This window comes from Brachycentrus maculatus, unplaced genomic scaffold (genome assembly GCF_059751285.1).
Source record: "Brachycentrus maculatus isolate JH-2025_06_01 unplaced genomic scaffold, ASM5975128v1 h1tg002195l, whole genome shotgun sequence".
Taxonomy (NCBI): Eukaryota; Metazoa; Arthropoda; class Insecta; order Trichoptera; family Brachycentridae; genus Brachycentrus; species Brachycentrus maculatus.
The window spans coordinates 1-16,499 of record NW_028282702.1 but is presented as its reverse complement, the minus strand read 5'-3'; the positions used below and the strand labels follow the sequence as shown (position 1 = coordinate 16,499).

At 53.5% G+C, this 16,499-nt stretch overlaps 11 protein-coding genes across 11 annotated transcripts; 6 read left to right on the top strand and 5 right to left on the bottom strand.

Moving 5' to 3' along the window:
* Nucleotides 1-588: 588 nt before the first annotated feature.
* LOC148298334 (histone H2A) lies at nt 589-1,426 on the bottom strand. Its single transcript, XM_088276952.1, has one exon. The coding sequence runs from the start codon at nt 1,074-1,076 to the stop codon at nt 702-704; it is 375 nt and encodes a 124-aa protein (XP_088133078.1). The 5' UTR covers nt 1,077-1,426; the 3' UTR covers nt 589-701.
* A 19-nt stretch (nt 1,427-1,445) lies between these two features.
* Nucleotides 1,446-1,820, top strand: LOC148298333 (histone H2B). The gene has a single exon (XM_088276951.1). It carries the CDS (start codon nt 1,446-1,448, stop codon nt 1,818-1,820), a length of 375 nt encoding a protein of 124 aa, XP_088133077.1.
* Nucleotides 1,821-4,102: 2,282 nt separating this feature from the next.
* LOC148298332 (uncharacterized) lies at nt 4,103-4,995 on the top strand. Its single transcript, XM_088276961.1, has one exon. It carries the CDS (start codon nt 4,182-4,184, stop codon nt 4,887-4,889), a length of 708 nt encoding a protein of 235 aa, XP_088133087.1. The 5' UTR covers nt 4,103-4,181; the 3' UTR covers nt 4,890-4,995.
* Nucleotides 4,996-5,753: 758 nt separating this feature from the next.
* LOC148298331 (histone H4) lies at nt 5,754-6,458 on the bottom strand. The gene has a single exon (XM_088276959.1). The coding sequence runs from the start codon at nt 6,375-6,377 to the stop codon at nt 6,066-6,068; it is 312 nt and encodes a 103-aa protein (XP_088133085.1). The 5' UTR covers nt 6,378-6,458; the 3' UTR covers nt 5,754-6,065.
* Nucleotides 6,459-6,885: 427 nt separating this feature from the next.
* On the top strand, nt 6,886-7,386 carry LOC148298330 (histone H3). The gene has a single exon (XM_088276964.1). The coding sequence runs from the start codon at nt 6,976-6,978 to the stop codon at nt 7,384-7,386; it is 411 nt and encodes a 136-aa protein (XP_088133090.1). The 5' UTR covers nt 6,886-6,975.
* A 795-nt stretch (nt 7,387-8,181) lies between these two features.
* Nucleotides 8,182-9,019, bottom strand: LOC148298329 (histone H2A). Its single transcript, XM_088276958.1, has one exon. The coding sequence runs from the start codon at nt 8,667-8,669 to the stop codon at nt 8,295-8,297; it is 375 nt and encodes a 124-aa protein (XP_088133084.1). The 5' UTR covers nt 8,670-9,019; the 3' UTR covers nt 8,182-8,294.
* A 19-nt stretch (nt 9,020-9,038) lies between these two features.
* LOC148298328 (histone H2B) lies at nt 9,039-9,413 on the top strand. The gene has a single exon (XM_088276956.1). The coding sequence runs from the start codon at nt 9,039-9,041 to the stop codon at nt 9,411-9,413; it is 375 nt and encodes a 124-aa protein (XP_088133082.1).
* Nucleotides 9,414-11,695: 2,282 nt separating this feature from the next.
* Nucleotides 11,696-12,588, top strand: LOC148298327 (uncharacterized). The gene has a single exon (XM_088276955.1). It carries the CDS (start codon nt 11,775-11,777, stop codon nt 12,480-12,482), a length of 708 nt encoding a protein of 235 aa, XP_088133081.1. The 5' UTR covers nt 11,696-11,774; the 3' UTR covers nt 12,483-12,588.
* A 758-nt stretch (nt 12,589-13,346) lies between these two features.
* On the bottom strand, nt 13,347-14,051 carry LOC148298326 (histone H4). The gene has a single exon (XM_088276960.1). The coding sequence runs from the start codon at nt 13,968-13,970 to the stop codon at nt 13,659-13,661; it is 312 nt and encodes a 103-aa protein (XP_088133086.1). The 5' UTR covers nt 13,971-14,051; the 3' UTR covers nt 13,347-13,658.
* Nucleotides 14,052-14,473: 422 nt separating this feature from the next.
* Nucleotides 14,474-14,974, top strand: LOC148298325 (histone H3). Its single transcript, XM_088276963.1, has one exon. It carries the CDS (start codon nt 14,564-14,566, stop codon nt 14,972-14,974), a length of 411 nt encoding a protein of 136 aa, XP_088133089.1. The 5' UTR covers nt 14,474-14,563.
* A 795-nt stretch (nt 14,975-15,769) lies between these two features.
* LOC148298324 (histone H2A) lies at nt 15,770-16,345 on the bottom strand. Its single transcript, XM_088276954.1, has one exon. It carries the CDS (start codon nt 16,255-16,257, stop codon nt 15,883-15,885), a length of 375 nt encoding a protein of 124 aa, XP_088133080.1. The 5' UTR covers nt 16,258-16,345; the 3' UTR covers nt 15,770-15,882.
* Between the last annotated feature and the right edge of the window lie 154 nt (nt 16,346-16,499).

The window sequence follows — 16,499 nt, the reverse complement described above, 5'->3', positions numbered from 1 at the left end:
TCGTAGCAGTATGATTTCGATACTTGAGTTAAAAAAAAAAATAATAATAATAATAATAATAATAATAACTTCCAATAAATTAATATGTATTTTACTCGCGAATCAATAGTAATTTTAAACATTCAAATCACGCAAGAGTACCGGAACGTACGATTTATTAATTTCATTATCGTCTCAGCGCTGAGATCATGTCGCATTTCGTTTTAATTACCTAACGTCCAAGCGCGACACGGCTCATCATGACCCTACTCAGGCTTTGACTCTTATTAATTTCATATATTTCACGAGTGAAAATTCTAAACAAAAACACTCGCCGAGATCATCTCGTATTGACACGCGTCGTAAGTTGCGTGCGCCGGGCGCTTTACCCATCGCGCATTCATTTACTTGCGATTTTTATTCATTTCATTATCAGTGTTTCTAGCATATCATATCGGTACTACCATACTATACCACAATTCAGGTCCGCGCACACGGACGGAACGGTCCTAGCGCGCTTCGGATATATTTCTTAAATGTACATAAATAATGAGAATAGTTATAAAATCAGCGAACGGGTAACGATTGGCAATAAATACATGTGGCGGTCCTGAAAAGGACCTTTGTGTACACTACTCTGCGAGATGATGATGAAACGGGCGGAGGAGTCCGGGGAGTAGAGAGAGAAGAGTGGAGGATGAGCGGGCGCAGAATCATCATTCTTACGCCTTCTTCTCGGTCTTCTTGGGCAGGAGCACGGCCTGGATGTTGGGCAGGACGCCTCCCTGGGCGATGGTCACCCCGGAGAGCAGCTTGTTCAGCTCCTCGTCGTTGCGAATGGCCAACTGAAGATGACGGGGGATGATCCTCGTCTTCTTGTTATCCCTGGCGGCGTTGCCGGCCAACTCCAGCACCTCGGCGGCCAGGTACTCCATGACGGCGGCCAGGTACACGGGCGCACCGGCGCCGACCCTCTCGGCGTAGTTGCCCTTCCTGAGCAGCCTGTGGATACGGCCGACGGGGAACTGCAGACCGGCGCGGTTCGAGCGGGACTTTGCCTTTCCCTTCACTTTGCCTCCCTTTCCGCGACCCGACATGGCGAGTGGTCGGAGATCTGAACTGGTTCTCTGCGATATGCGAAGCGAGGATGTGCGAGCTGGAGTGCGCGCACGTTGCGACCGTCGAGAGGTGAGTCAAGTCAAGTCAATGGCGAAAACGGGCGCACACACCTTATTTACGCCCTCCGCGAAGCGCACGCAGCGCCGCCGGGACCGGTCCCGCGGGGGGACCCTCCCCTGCCGCCGGCCCGGACGGCCCGACCGGCGGCCCTGGCTGGGTGCGCCGACCGAAGTGACAAAAACGGTCGATTTTTCAGTTTGCGCCACGCACACCGCACAGTACAGACAGTCCACCGCGACTCCTCTGCTCCACTCTACGCCGCATCTATTCCGAGATAAGAAGAGACAATGCCGCCCAAGACGAGCGGAAAGGCAGCCAAGAAGTCGGGCAAGGCCCAGAAGAACATCTCCAAGGGGGACAAGAAGAAGTCGAAGCGCAGGAGGAAGGAGAGCTACGCCATCTACATCTACAAGGTGCTCAAGCAGGTGCATCCCGACACCGGAATCTCCAGTAAGGCGATGAGCATCATGAACAGCTTCGTGAACGACATCTTCGAGCGCATCGCCGCCGAGGCGTCCCGTCTCGCCCACTACAACAAGAGGTCGACGATCACCAGCAGGGAGATCCAGACCGCCGTCAGGCTGCTGCTGCCCGGGGAGCTGGCCAAGCACGCCGTCAGCGAGGGCACCAAGGCCGTCACCAAGTACACCAGCTCCAAGTAGGCGCCAGCGCCAGCGCCAGCGCGTTGAAACACGACGCGACACGCACACGGACGCGCGATATTCGTCTGCACCGAATATTGTAATCTATACACACCGACATCGTCATCATCGTCATCATCATAATAATCATCGACATCAACAGCGCCGTCGTCGTCTACGTTAAACCATCTAATACAGCGCAATTAACAAAGGTCCTTATCAGGACCACCACACGAATAATCCAAATACTTACTGCAAATATATTATACTATAGACAGATGTGTGTGTAAATAATAACTACGATAATAGAACGAGAAGCGCAACAGTGATAAGCGCCCCGTAACGGATCGCGCAACCGGCCGCGCCGCGGTGCGCGGCGATTGCCTATCGCACGATTAGCCGGGCGTCCGATCAAAATTGTCCTTTTTTTATATAAAAAATCATATACGTACGCATGTATATTATATATATACACATTTTTTTCTCCTTCTTTTTATTTGGCCGTTGTTTCGGTTGCAAAATTGCTGTCACCTTTCGCAGTTTTTTGTTTTTGGTTTTTTTTTTTTCCCCGAGCGGAACTGCTGTGATTTTTTTTTGAGTTCTCTCTGGTCGTAACAGCTGTCACCTTCTTCTTCTTCTTCAGTTTTAGGGCGAAACAGCTGTCACCCTTTTCAGGCGAAACAGCTGTCACCCTTTTGCTGTCACTTTCATTTCTTTTATGTTTTTTTTTTTTTGACTCCCAAATTTGCGTCGCGTATTATGATATGTACATTTATATAAACATGAATACAATTCAGGAAAGGATAGAGAGAGAGAGCGAGAGTGAAAAAAAATCAATGATTTCTACGTACTATCATCGTGTGCGGATACTCCGCTCCCTTGCGGTTCTCGAAGCCGTACGATTCTATCATACTATCGTACGTACGGTGCCATATCCTCGAGGGCCTCTTCGACATGTCACCTTACCTAGTCATTTTTTTTTTTTTTTTTTTTTCCCCCTTTCCTTCGCTTCTTCTTCATTCTTTATGCATACTAATATACACCTGACAACTATTCTCATTACAAATACCATTTCCGATCACCTACCGAACTCGCCCCGACATTCGACATACATACATACACATCTTCAACAGTAGATACACGTTTTTATTTTTCATATTTCATTTAATACATATTCCTATTATCACATATTGTTATTATTGTTCTTCTTCACGCGTATCATCGTCATCGTCGTCATCGTCGGTCGTACGCACCGCTACGGCGACACGAATCATCATCATCGTCGCATCTCACCCGATTATATATCATCATCATCCCGATTTCGATTTTTTTTTTTTTTTTTTTTTTTTTTATAAGTCGATGACGTTTCACTTTTTACAGAACGAGCCTACTACTGCGCGCGGAGCTCGCGTCATTTTGCACGTAGACCGGAATCATTCATACTTATTATCGGTCTGTTTTATTCGTTCTTTCTTTTCTATTCATCTACTTCTATCATTCTCCCAACTCCTCTTTTTCCTTTCTTTATTTATATTTTTTCTAACTTCTATTCTTCTTTCTTTCACTTACGCCTTCCGATGATTCTACTACTACTACTACTACTACTATCCATCCCATTCGTGATACGATTCCTCGCAAACGACGGATCGTTATTATATTAATGTATTTTTTTTTTTTTTTAATTCTATTCTTTTCTTCTATCTTTTCGCGTCTCACTCGTTCGACATGTAATCCTACGATAGCCGTTAGTAGATCGATCAATCGTTATAATTCACTAGATAATATTCGCTCCCGACCCGGAGGCAGGTCTCTCTCTCGGCCCGGACGCTCTCCGGCGGTCCGTCGGCGTTCGCGTGTGTTACGTCCGGCCGCTTCGGGGGGCCCTCGCTCCGCCACCGGAGGCCCTCCGCGGCCGGCGGACGTCTCGGACCCGGGGCCGGGTCCTGCCCGACGGGGGCGGCGCGCGCCCGGGCCGCCAGCTCGCCGGGGAGACGCATTCGCGGCCGGCTTTCGGCCGCCCAACGCTGCCGCCCTGCAGCTTTTGCGCCTCTAAACGTCCGCCGCGCCGCGGCCCGGCCCCCGGGCCGGCCGACCCGGCCGCCGGCCGACGGCGGGACCTCCCGGCCGCGGGACCCGCCGCGCTCCGCGTCCCCGGGCGGATCCGTTCGGCCGCCAGGGCGGTTTTCGTCCGGCCGCCTAAGCATAAATGACAACACTTTTCATCGGCAAAATCGACAAGCGCGCACCGACCGTCCGCGACACGGTATAAATTTTTACCGACAGGCGAGAACGAGCGCCGTCTGACGACAAATACGGGAACTAATCGTCCCCCCGCAACCGCTCTACGCTCGCTACAGAACGCAACGCAACAAGACTCGCAAGATGGCAGACACAGCAGCACCCGCGGCCGCCTCCCCCCTGCCGGCGACTCCGGCCAAGAAGGCGAAAGCGTCCGCCGCCGCCGCCTCCAAGAAGCCGAAGGCGAAGCCCTCGCACCCGAAGACGTCCGAGATGGTGAACAACGCCATCAAGGAGCTGAAGGAGCGCGGCGGCTCCTCCCTGCAGGCCATCAAGAAGTACATCTCGGCCAACTACAAGGTCGACGCGGACAAGCTGGCCCCGTTCATCAAGAAGTACCTCAAGGGGGCCGTCGAATCCGGCGCCCTGGTGCAGACGAAGGGCAAGGGAGCGTCCGGTTCGTTCAAGCTGGAGGCGAGCAAGGCGAAGGCGTCGGCCGGCGGGGCCAAGAAGAAGAGCAAGCCCGCCGCGTCCGCCGCTTCCAAGAAGCGCGCCGCCCCCGCCAAGGAGAAGAAGCCGGCCGCGGAGAAGTCATCCGCCGCCGCCGCCGCCGCGAAGAAGAAGCCCGCCAAGAAGGCGGCCGCGGCTCCCGCCAAGGCGAAGAAGGCCGCCGCCTCCCCGGCAGCCAAGAAGGCGGCCGCGAAGAAGGCCGCCCCCGCCAAGGCGAAGAGCCCGACCAAGGCGAAGAAGACCGCCAAGCCGCCCACCAAGAAGCCCAAGGCGCCGAAGCCCAAGAAGGCCGCCGCCCCGAAGGCCAAGCCCGCGGCAAAGAAGGCCGCCCCGAAGAAGTAGGGGTGGAGTCGTCTTTGTCGTCGTCGCCGCAGCAGCCGCCGTTGCATATTGTCATATTGCACAGATCACGCAGAAGAGTCAAAAAGCCCTTGTCAGGGCTACCAAACGATTCACACACACACCTATTCGGAACACGCTCAGTCGTCTTTCGTGACTTTCGTGAATTTTCATTATTATTTATTTTCATCGAAATGGGATGATTTATTAAATATCTCTCGTATACCATATACGAACTACATGCACTCCCATGCCACACGAGCGTTCACACTCCGGCCTAGAATATTTCGCTCGACAGTCATTAGTCAGCGGACGTTGCGTCATAATATAAAATATAATATATATCGATACAAAGTACAACAGTTTTTGAAAGAAAAGGCAACGCCGCGCGCGCCACCTGCAAAACTATTCACACAAACGCATCCGGATCACGCGTAGTCGGATCGTTGTCACGTGAATATGGGATGACCTACTATTAATCTCTCTCTCCTTGTATACGCGTACACTCCCACGACACGTGATTGTTTCCGGCCTGGAATCTTTCACTCGAGAGTGATTAGCGACGTTACTTACGCCCACAATATACATACATTGTATAAGTAAGTAAACTAAGTTTGAGTTCTCTCTGGTCGTAACAGCTGTCACCGTTTCCAGGCGAAACAGCTGTCACCCTTTTGCTGTCACTCTCATTTCTTTTATGTTTTTTTTTATTAAGACTCCCAAATTTGCGTCGCGTATTATAATATGTACATTTATATAAACATGAATACAATTCAGGAAAGGATAGAGAGAGAGAGCGAGAGTGAAAAAAAAATCAATGATTTGTACGCACTATCATCGTGTGCGGATACCCCGCTCCCTTGCGGTTCTCGAAGCCGTACGAGAGAGAAAAAAGAAAGAAATAAAGCAAAGCTCTATCCATCCACGTAGGTAATTGTATTGTGTTATTTAAATTTCGAAAAGCGAAAAACGGTTACGACATGGGTCGGTCAGGCAGTTGTTGGCCCTGAGAAGGGCCGTTTTTTGTTTTCAAATCGCATTCACATCGCGCGTAGCAGCGCGGTGCGGTGGTGGCGGTGGCGTGCGGGCGTCGGGACGGCCGGGGCGAATGTATCTCGCGCTGCGTGCGGTGCGGTGAAGAGCGGTGAAGAGCGGTGAAGAGCGGCGAAGATCGGCGACTTAACCTCCGAAACCGTACAGGGTGCGGCCCTGGCGCTTCAGGGCGTAGACGACGTCCATGGCGGTGACGGTCTTCCTCTTGGCGTGCTCGGTGTAGGTGACCGCGTCCCTGATCACGTTCTCGAGGAACACCTTCAGGACGCCGCGCGTCTCCTCGTAGATGAGACCGGAGATGCGCTTGACGCCGCCTCGGCGGGCCAGACGGCGGATGGCCGGCTTCGTGATGCCCTGGATGTTATCGCGGAGGACTTTCCTGTGTCGCTTGGCGCCTCCTTTCCCCAGACCTTTTCCTCCCTTTCCGCGACCGGTCATCTTCTCTGCGTGTGGTCTTCTTTTCGGTTACAGTAGTCGCTGCTCGCACGGTGCTCTACCGTGCGTGTGTAGGATTCGTGTGGCGTTTTTCGCCGGCCGGGGCCGCTTTTATGCACCAGACGTGCGCCCGCGTCTCCCCTCGCCGCCGAGCGATCCGACAGCTACGACGACACGCGCGCCGTCTCACTCTCGCGCGCGAGCAGCGAGGGCGAGAGGCGAGAGGATCGGCGCGACTCGGTATCGCGTCACGCGAATATATGTCTCAGTTTGTTATATGCATAACATTATTCCAGGCTAGGTTTTGAGTGTTTTTCGTAATTTTTCTGCATGCACATTTCTCCGGGGAGGATGCGATTGTTTCTCCACTCTATCTCCCGTCTCGCTTCACCGTCGAGCCCGTCCCGTCCCGTCCCGTCCCGTCCCGTCCCGTCCCGTCCCGTCCCCTCCGTCCCGCCCGACCGCCCGGCGGTTGGGAATATTCGAATCGGCCAATGGCGTCGGCCCATCCCCCCCCACGGGGGAGACGGTATTTTCGATAAATATGACGCGCCCGGGAAATTTTTCCGAATAGAGAGAAGAATCCTACTCAGCTACAGCCATGGCACGTACGAAGCAGACCGCTCGCAAGTCCACCGGGGGCAAGGCGCCCAGGAAGCAGCTGGCCACGAAGGCGGCCCGCAAGAGCGCCCCGGCCACCGGCGGCGTGAAGAAGCCCCATCGCTACAGGCCCGGCACGGTCGCGCTCAGGGAGATCCGCCGCTACCAGAAGAGCACCGAGCTGCTGATCCGCAAGCTCCCCTTCCAGCGCCTGGTGCGCGAGATCGCCCAGGACTTCAAGACCGACCTCCGCTTCCAGAGCTCGGCCGTCATGGCCCTGCAGGAGGCGAGCGAGGCCTACCTGGTCGGCCTCTTCGAGGACACGAACCTGTGCGCGATCCACGCCAAGCGCGTCACCATCATGCCCAAGGACATCCAGCTGGCCAGGCGCATCCGAGGCGAGCGCGCCTAAGCGAGCTCTATGCGACGAGACGCGGCACGATTTTCGGTCGGTCGGTCGATCGGTCTGATTGACTAACACGCAGTACAGTGGTATCGGGCGGCCGTCACCTCGACCCGTTCCGATCGGTCGATCGATTCGAATAAAAATGGTCCTTTTCAGGACCGCATACACCTTAATCATCCACAATCGAATTCGCCAGCAGTATGATTTTGATACTCGTAGCAGTATGATTTCGATACTTGAGTTAAAAAAAAAAAAAAATATAATAATAATAATAATAATAACTTCCAATAAATTAATATGTATTTTACTCGCGAATCAATAGTAATTTTAAACATTCAAATCACGCAAGAGTACCGGAACGTACGATTTATTAATTTCATTATCGTCTCAGCGCTGAGATCATGTCGCATTTCGTTTTAATTACCTAACGTCCAAGCGCGACACGGCTCATCATGACCCTACTCAGGCTTTGACTCTTATTAATTTCATATATTTCACGAGTGAAAATTCTAAACAAAAACACTCGCCGAGATCATCTCGTATTGACACGCGTCGTAAGTTGCGTGCGCCGGGCGCTTTACCCATCGCGCATTCATTTACTTGCGATTTTTATTCATTTCATTATCAGTGTTTCTAGCATATCATATCGGTACTACCATACTATACCACAATTCAGGTCCGCGCACACGGACGGAACGGTCCTAGCGCGCTTCGGATATATTTCTTAAATGTACATAAATAATGAGAATAGTTATAAAATCAGCGAACGGGTAACGATTGGCAATAAATACATGTGGCGGTCCTGAAAAGGACCTTTGTGTACACTACTCTGCGAGATGATGATGAAACGGGCGGAGGAGTCCGGGGAGTAGAGAGAGAAGAGTGGAGGATGAGCGGGCGCAGAATCATCATTCTTACGCCTTCTTCTCGGTCTTCTTGGGCAGGAGCACGGCCTGGATGTTGGGCAGGACGCCTCCCTGGGCGATGGTCACCCCGGAGAGCAGCTTGTTCAGCTCCTCGTCGTTGCGAATGGCCAACTGAAGATGACGGGGGATGATCCTCGTCTTCTTGTTATCCCTGGCGGCGTTGCCGGCCAACTCCAGCACCTCGGCGGCCAGGTACTCCATGACGGCGGCCAGGTACACGGGCGCACCGGCGCCGACCCTCTCGGCGTAGTTGCCCTTCCTGAGCAGCCTGTGGATACGGCCGACGGGGAACTGCAGACCGGCGCGGTTCGAGCGGGACTTTGCCTTTCCCTTCACTTTGCCTCCCTTTCCGCGACCCGACATGGCGAGTGGTCGGAGATCTGAACTGGTTCTCTGCGATATGCGAAGCGAGGATGTGCGAGCTGGAGTGCGCGCACGTTGCGACCGTCGAGAGGTGAGTCAAGTCAAGTCAATGGCGAAAACGGGCGCACACACCTTATTTACGCCCTCCGCGAAGCGCACGCAGCGCCGCCGGGACCGGTCCCGCGGGGGGACCCTCCCCTGCCGCCGGCCCGGACGGCCCGACCGGCGGCCCTGGCTGGGTGCGCCGACCGAAGTGACAAAAACGGTCGATTTTTCAGTTTGCGCCACGCACACCGCACAGTACAGACAGTCCACCGCGACTCCTCTGCTCCACTCTACGCCGCATCTATTCCGAGATAAGAAGAGACAATGCCGCCCAAGACGAGCGGAAAGGCAGCCAAGAAGTCGGGCAAGGCCCAGAAGAACATCTCCAAGGGGGACAAGAAGAAGTCGAAGCGCAGGAGGAAGGAGAGCTACGCCATCTACATCTACAAGGTGCTCAAGCAGGTGCATCCCGACACCGGAATCTCCAGTAAGGCGATGAGCATCATGAACAGCTTCGTGAACGACATCTTCGAGCGCATCGCCGCCGAGGCGTCCCGTCTCGCCCACTACAACAAGAGGTCGACGATCACCAGCAGGGAGATCCAGACCGCCGTCAGGCTGCTGCTGCCCGGGGAGCTGGCCAAGCACGCCGTCAGCGAGGGCACCAAGGCCGTCACCAAGTACACCAGCTCCAAGTAGGCGCCAGCGCCAGCGCCAGCGCGTTGAAACACGACGCGACACGCACACGGACGCGCGATATTCGTCTGCACCGAATATTGTAATCTATACACACCGACATCGTCATCATCGTCATCATCATAATAATCATCGACATCAACAGCGCCGTCGTCGTCTACGTTAAACCATCTAATACAGCGCAATTAACAAAGGTCCTTATCAGGACCACCACACGAATAATCCAAATACTTACTGCAAATATATTATACTATAGACAGATGTGTGTGTAAATAATAACTACGATAATAGAACGAGAAGCGCAACAGTGATAAGCGCCCCGTAACGGATCGCGCAACCGGCCGCGCCGCGGTGCGCGGCGATTGCCTATCGCACGATTAGCCGGGCGTCCGATCAAAATTGTCCTTTTTTTATATAAAAAATCATATACGTACGCATGTATATTATATATATACACATTTTTTTCTCCTTCTTTTTATTTGGCCGTTGTTTCGGTTGCAAAATTGCTGTCACCTTTCGCAGTTTTTTGTTTTTGGTTTTTTTTTTTTCCCCGAGCGGAACTGCTGTGATTTTTTTTTGAGTTCTCTCTGGTCGTAACAGCTGTCACCTTCTTCTTCTTCTTCAGTTTTAGGGCGAAACAGCTGTCACCCTTTTCAGGCGAAACAGCTGTCACCCTTTTGCTGTCACTTTCATTTCTTTTATGTTTTTTTTTTTTTGACTCCCAAATTTGCGTCGCGTATTATGATATGTACATTTATATAAACATGAATACAATTCAGGAAAGGATAGAGAGAGAGAGCGAGAGTGAAAAAAAATCAATGATTTCTACGTACTATCATCGTGTGCGGATACTCCGCTCCCTTGCGGTTCTCGAAGCCGTACGATTCTATCATACTATCGTACGTACGGTGCCATATCCTCGAGGGCCTCTTCGACATGTCACCTTACCTAGTCATTTTTTTTTTTTTTTTTTTTTCCCCCTTTCCTTCGCTTCTTCTTCATTCTTTATGCATACTAATATACACCTGACAACTATTCTCATTACAAATACCATTTCCGATCACCTACCGAACTCGCCCCGACATTCGACATACATACATACACATCTTCAACAGTAGATACACGTTTTTATTTTTCATATTTCATTTAATACATATTCCTATTATCACATATTGTTATTATTGTTCTTCTTCACGCGTATCATCGTCATCGTCGTCATCGTCGGTCGTACGCACCGCTACGGCGACACGAATCATCATCATCGTCGCATCTCACCCGATTATATATCATCATCATCCCGATTTCGATTTTTTTTTTTTTTTTTTTTTTTTTTATAAGTCGATGACGTTTCACTTTTTACAGAACGAGCCTACTACTGCGCGCGGAGCTCGCGTCATTTTGCACGTAGACCGGAATCATTCATACTTATTATCGGTCTGTTTTATTCGTTCTTTCTTTTCTATTCATCTACTTCTATCATTCTCCCAACTCCTCTTTTTCCTTTCTTTATTTATATTTTTTCTAACTTCTATTCTTCTTTCTTTCACTTACGCCTTCCGATGATTCTACTACTACTACTACTACTACTATCCATCCCATTCGTGATACGATTCCTCGCAAACGACGGATCGTTATTATATTAATGTATTTTTTTTTTTTTTTAATTCTATTCTTTTCTTCTATCTTTTCGCGTCTCACTCGTTCGACATGTAATCCTACGATAGCCGTTAGTAGATCGATCAATCGTTATAATTCACTAGATAATATTCGCTCCCGACCCGGAGGCAGGTCTCTCTCTCGGCCCGGACGCTCTCCGGCGGTCCGTCGGCGTTCGCGTGTGTTACGTCCGGCCGCTTCGGGGGGCCCTCGCTCCGCCACCGGAGGCCCTCCGCGGCCGGCGGACGTCTCGGACCCGGGGCCGGGTCCTGCCCGACGGGGGCGGCGCGCGCCCGGGCCGCCAGCTCGCCGGGGAGACGCATTCGCGGCCGGCTTTCGGCCGCCCAACGCTGCCGCCCTGCAGCTTTTGCGCCTCTAAACGTCCGCCGCGCCGCGGCCCGGCCCCCGGGCCGGCCGACCCGGCCGCCGGCCGACGGCGGGACCTCCCGGCCGCGGGACCCGCCGCGCTCCGCGTCCCCGGGCGGATCCGTTCGGCCGCCAGGGCGGTTTTCGTCCGGCCGCCTAAGCATAAATGACAACACTTTTCATCGGCAAAATCGACAAGCGCGCACCGACCGTCCGCGACACGGTATAAATTTTTACCGACAGGCGAGAACGAGCGCCGTCTGACGACAAATACGGGAACTAATCGTCCCCCCGCAACCGCTCTACGCTCGCTACAGAACGCAACGCAACAAGACTCGCAAGATGGCAGACACAGCAGCACCCGCGGCCGCCTCCCCCCTGCCGGCGACTCCGGCCAAGAAGGCGAAAGCGTCCGCCGCCGCCGCCTCCAAGAAGCCGAAGGCGAAGCCCTCGCACCCGAAGACGTCCGAGATGGTGAACAACGCCATCAAGGAGCTGAAGGAGCGCGGCGGCTCCTCCCTGCAGGCCATCAAGAAGTACATCTCGGCCAACTACAAGGTCGACGCGGACAAGCTGGCCCCGTTCATCAAGAAGTACCTCAAGGGGGCCGTCGAATCCGGCGCCCTGGTGCAGACGAAGGGCAAGGGAGCGTCCGGTTCGTTCAAGCTGGAGGCGAGCAAGGCGAAGGCGTCGGCCGGCGGGGCCAAGAAGAAGAGCAAGCCCGCCGCGTCCGCCGCTTCCAAGAAGCGCGCCGCCCCCGCCAAGGAGAAGAAGCCGGCCGCGGAGAAGTCATCCGCCGCCGCCGCCGCCGCGAAGAAGAAGCCCGCCAAGAAGGCGGCCGCGGCTCCCGCCAAGGCGAAGAAGGCCGCCGCCTCCCCGGCAGCCAAGAAGGCGGCCGCGAAGAAGGCCGCCCCCGCCAAGGCGAAGAGCCCGACCAAGGCGAAGAAGACCGCCAAGCCGCCCACCAAGAAGCCCAAGGCGCCGAAGCCCAAGAAGGCCGCCGCCCCGAAGGCCAAGCCCGCGGCAAAGAAGGCCGCCCCGAAGAAGTAGGGGTGGAGTCGTCTTTGTCGTCGTCGCCGCAGCAGCCGCCGTTGCATATTGTCATATTGCACAGATCACGCAGAAGAGTCAAAAAGCCCTTGTCAGGGCTACCAAACGATTCACACACACACCTATTCGGAACACGCTCAGTCGTCTTTCGTGACTTTCGTGAATTTTCATTATTATTTATTTTCATCGAAATGGGATGATTTATTAAATATCTCTCGTATACCATATACGAACTACATGCACTCCCATGCCACACGAGCGTTCACACTCCGGCCTAGAATATTTCGCTCGACAGTCATTAGTCAGCGGACGTTGCGTCATAATATAAAATATAATATATATCGATACAAAGTACAACAGTTTTTGAAAGAAAAGGCAACGCCGCGCGCGCCACCTGCAAAACTATTCACACAAACGCATCCGGATCACGCGTAGTCGGATCGTTGTCACGTGAATATGGGATGACCTACTATTAATCTCTCTCTCCTTGTATACGCGTACACTCCCACGACACGTGATTGTTTCCGGCCTGGAATCTTTCACTCGAGAGTGATTAGCGACGTTACTTACGCCCACAATATACATACATTGTATAAGTAAGTAAACTAAGTTTGAGTTCTCTCTGGTCGTAACAGCTGTCACCGTTTCCAGGCGAAACAGCTGTCACCCTTTTGCTGTCACTCTCATTTCTTTTATGTTTTTTTTTATTAAGACTCCCAAATTTGCGTCGCGTATTATAATATGTACATTTATATAAACATGAATACAATTCAGGAAAGGATAGAGAGAGAGAGCGAGAGTGAAAAAAAAATCAATGATTTGTACGCACTATCATCGTGTGCGGATACCCCGCTCCCTTGCGGTTCTCGAAGCCGTACGAGAGAGAAAAAAGAAAGAAATAAAGCAAAGCTCTATCCATCCACGTAGGTAATTGTATTGTGTTATTTAAATTTCGAAAAGCGAAAAACGGTTACGACATGGGTCGGTCAGGCAGTTGTTGGCCCTGAGAAGGGCCGTTTTTTGTTTTCAAATCGCATTCACATCGCGCGTAGCAGCGCGGTGCGGTGGTGGCGGTGGCGTGCGGGCGTCGGGACGGCCGGGGCGAATGTATCTCGCGCTGCGTGCGGTGCGGTGAAGAGCGGTGAAGAGCGGTGAAGAGCGGCGAAGATCGGCGACTTAACCTCCGAAACCGTACAGGGTGCGGCCCTGGCGCTTCAGGGCGTAGACGACGTCCATGGCGGTGACGGTCTTCCTCTTGGCGTGCTCGGTGTAGGTGACCGCGTCCCTGATCACGTTCTCGAGGAACACCTTCAGGACGCCGCGCGTCTCCTCGTAGATGAGACCGGAGATGCGCTTGACGCCGCCTCGGCGGGCCAGACGGCGGATGGCCGGCTTCGTGATGCCCTGGATGTTATCGCGGAGGACTTTCCTGTGTCGCTTGGCGCCTCCTTTCCCCAGACCTTTTCCTCCCTTTCCGCGACCGGTCATCTTCTCTGCGTGTGGTCTTCTTTTCGGTTACAGTAGTCGCTGCTCGCACGGTGCTCTACCGTGCGTGTGTAGGATTCGTGTGGCGTTTTTCGCCGGCCGGGGCCGCTTTTATGCACCAGACGTGCGCCCGCGTCTCCCCTCGCCGCCGAGCGATCCGACAGCTACGACGACACGCGCGCCGTCTCACTCTCGCGCGCGAGCAGCGAGGGCGAGAGGCGAGAGGATCGGCGCGACTCGGTATCGCGTCACGCGAATATATGTCTCAGTTTGTTATATGCATAACATTATTCCAGGCTAGGTTTTGAGTGTTTTTCGTAATTTTTCTGCATGCACATTTCTCCGGGGAGGATGCGATTGTTTCTCCACTCTATCTCCCGTCTCGCTTCACCGTCGAGCCCGTCCCGTCCCGTCCCGTCCCGTCCCGTCCCGTCCCGTCCCCTCCGTCCCGCCCGACCGCCCGGCGGTTGGGAATATTCGAATCGGCCAATGGCGTCGGCCCATCCCCCCCCACGGGGGAGACGGTATTTTCGATAAATATGACGCGCCCGGGAAATTTTTCCGAATAGAGAGAAGAATCCTACTCAGCTACAGCCATGGCACGTACGAAGCAGACCGCTCGCAAGTCCACCGGGGGCAAGGCGCCCAGGAAGCAGCTGGCCACGAAGGCGGCCCGCAAGAGCGCCCCGGCCACCGGCGGCGTGAAGAAGCCCCATCGCTACAGGCCCGGCACGGTCGCGCTCAGGGAGATCCGCCGCTACCAGAAGAGCACCGAGCTGCTGATCCGCAAGCTCCCCTTCCAGCGCCTGGTGCGCGAGATCGCCCAGGACTTCAAGACCGACCTCCGCTTCCAGAGCTCGGCCGTCATGGCCCTGCAGGAGGCGAGCGAGGCCTACCTGGTCGGCCTCTTCGAGGACACGAACCTGTGCGCGATCCACGCCAAGCGCGTCACCATCATGCCCAAGGACATCCAGCTGGCCAGGCGCATCCGAGGCGAGCGCGCCTAAGCGAGCTCTATGCGACGAGACGCGGCACGATTTTCGGTCGGTCGGTCGATCGGTCTGATTGACTAACACGCAGTACAGTGGTATCGGGCGGCCGTCACCTCGACCCGTTCCGATCGGTCGATCGATTCGAATAAAAATGGTCCTTTTCAGGACCGCATACACCTTAATCATCCACAATCGAATTCGCCAGCAGTATGATTTTGATACTCGTAGCAGTATGATTTCGATACTTGAGTTAAAAAAAAAAAAAATAATAATAATAATAATAATAATAACTTCCAATAAATTAATATGTATTTTACTCGCGAATCAATAGTAATTTTAAACATTCAAATCACGCAAGAGTACCGGAACGTACGATTTATTAATTTCATTATCGTCTCAGCGCTGAGATCATGTCGCATTTCGTTTTAATTACCTAACGTCCAAGCGCGACACGGCTCATCATGACCCTACTCAGGCTTTGACTCTTATTAATTTCATATATTTCACGAGTGAAAATTCTAAACAAAAACACTCGCCGAGATCATCTCGTATTGACACGCGTCGTAAGTTGCGTGCGCCGGGCGCTTTACCCATCGCGCATTCATTTACTTGCGATTTTTATTCATTTCATTATCAGTGTTTCTAGCATATCATATCGGTACTACCATACTATACCACAATTCAGGTCCGCGCACACGGACGGAACGGTCCTAGCGCGCTTCGGATATATTTCTTAAATGTACATAAATAATGAGAATAGTTATAAAATCAGCGAACGGGTAACGATTGGCAATAAATACATGTGGCGGTCCTGAAAAGGACCTTTGTGTACACTACTCTGCGAGATGATGATGAAACGGGCGGAGGAGTCCGGGGAGTAGAGAGAGAAGAGTGGAGGATGAGCGGGCGCAGAATCATCATTCTTACGCCTTCTTCTCGGTCTTCTTGGGCAGGAGCACGGCCTGGATGTTGGGCAGGACGCCTCCCTGGGCGATGGTCACCCCGGAGAGCAGCTTGTTCAGCTCCTCGTCGTTGCGAATGGCCAACTGAAGATGACGGGGGATGATCCTCGTCTTCTTGTTATCCCTGGCGGCGTTGCCGGCCAACTCCAGCACCTCGGCGGCCAGGTACTCCATGACGGCGGCCAGGTACACGGGCGCACCGGCGCCGACCCTCTCGGCGTAGTTGCCCTTCCTGAGCAGCCTGTGGATACGGCCGACGGGGAACTGCAGACCGGCGCGGTTCGAGCGGGACTTTGCCTTTCCCTTCACTTTGCCTCCCTTTCCGCGACCCGACATGGCGAGTGGTCGGAGATCTGAACTGGTTCTCTGCGATATGCGAAGCGAGGATGTGCGAGCTGGAGTGCGCGCACGTTGCGACCGTCGAGAGGTGAGTCAAGTCAAGTCAATGGCGAAAACGGGCGCACACACCTTATTTACGCCCTCCGCGAAGCGCACGCAGCGCCGCCGGGACCGGTCCCGCGGGGGGACCCTCCCCTGCCGCCGGCCCGGACGGCCCGACCGGCGGCCCTGGCTGGGTG

What these genes read in the sequence shown, in the direction of transcription:
- LOC148298331 (XM_088276959.1), bottom strand. Translation starts at nt 6,377, where the DNA reads ATGACCGGTCGCGGAAAGGGAGGAAAAGGTCTGGGGAAAGGAGGCGCC.
- LOC148298324 (XM_088276954.1), bottom strand. Translation starts at nt 16,257, where the DNA reads ATGTCGGGTCGCGGAAAGGGAGGCAAAGTGAAGGGAAAGGCAAAGTCC.
- LOC148298327 (XM_088276955.1), top strand. Translation starts at nt 11,775, where the DNA reads ATGGCAGACACAGCAGCACCCGCGGCCGCCTCCCCCCTGCCGGCGACT.
- LOC148298330 (XM_088276964.1), top strand. Translation starts at nt 6,976, where the DNA reads ATGGCACGTACGAAGCAGACCGCTCGCAAGTCCACCGGGGGCAAGGCG.
- LOC148298328 (XM_088276956.1), top strand. Translation starts at nt 9,039, where the DNA reads ATGCCGCCCAAGACGAGCGGAAAGGCAGCCAAGAAGTCGGGCAAGGCC.
- LOC148298329 (XM_088276958.1), bottom strand. Translation starts at nt 8,669, where the DNA reads ATGTCGGGTCGCGGAAAGGGAGGCAAAGTGAAGGGAAAGGCAAAGTCC.
- LOC148298325 (XM_088276963.1), top strand. Translation starts at nt 14,564, where the DNA reads ATGGCACGTACGAAGCAGACCGCTCGCAAGTCCACCGGGGGCAAGGCG.
- LOC148298333 (XM_088276951.1), top strand. Translation starts at nt 1,446, where the DNA reads ATGCCGCCCAAGACGAGCGGAAAGGCAGCCAAGAAGTCGGGCAAGGCC.
- LOC148298334 (XM_088276952.1), bottom strand. Translation starts at nt 1,076, where the DNA reads ATGTCGGGTCGCGGAAAGGGAGGCAAAGTGAAGGGAAAGGCAAAGTCC.
- LOC148298332 (XM_088276961.1), top strand. Translation starts at nt 4,182, where the DNA reads ATGGCAGACACAGCAGCACCCGCGGCCGCCTCCCCCCTGCCGGCGACT.
- LOC148298326 (XM_088276960.1), bottom strand. Translation starts at nt 13,970, where the DNA reads ATGACCGGTCGCGGAAAGGGAGGAAAAGGTCTGGGGAAAGGAGGCGCC.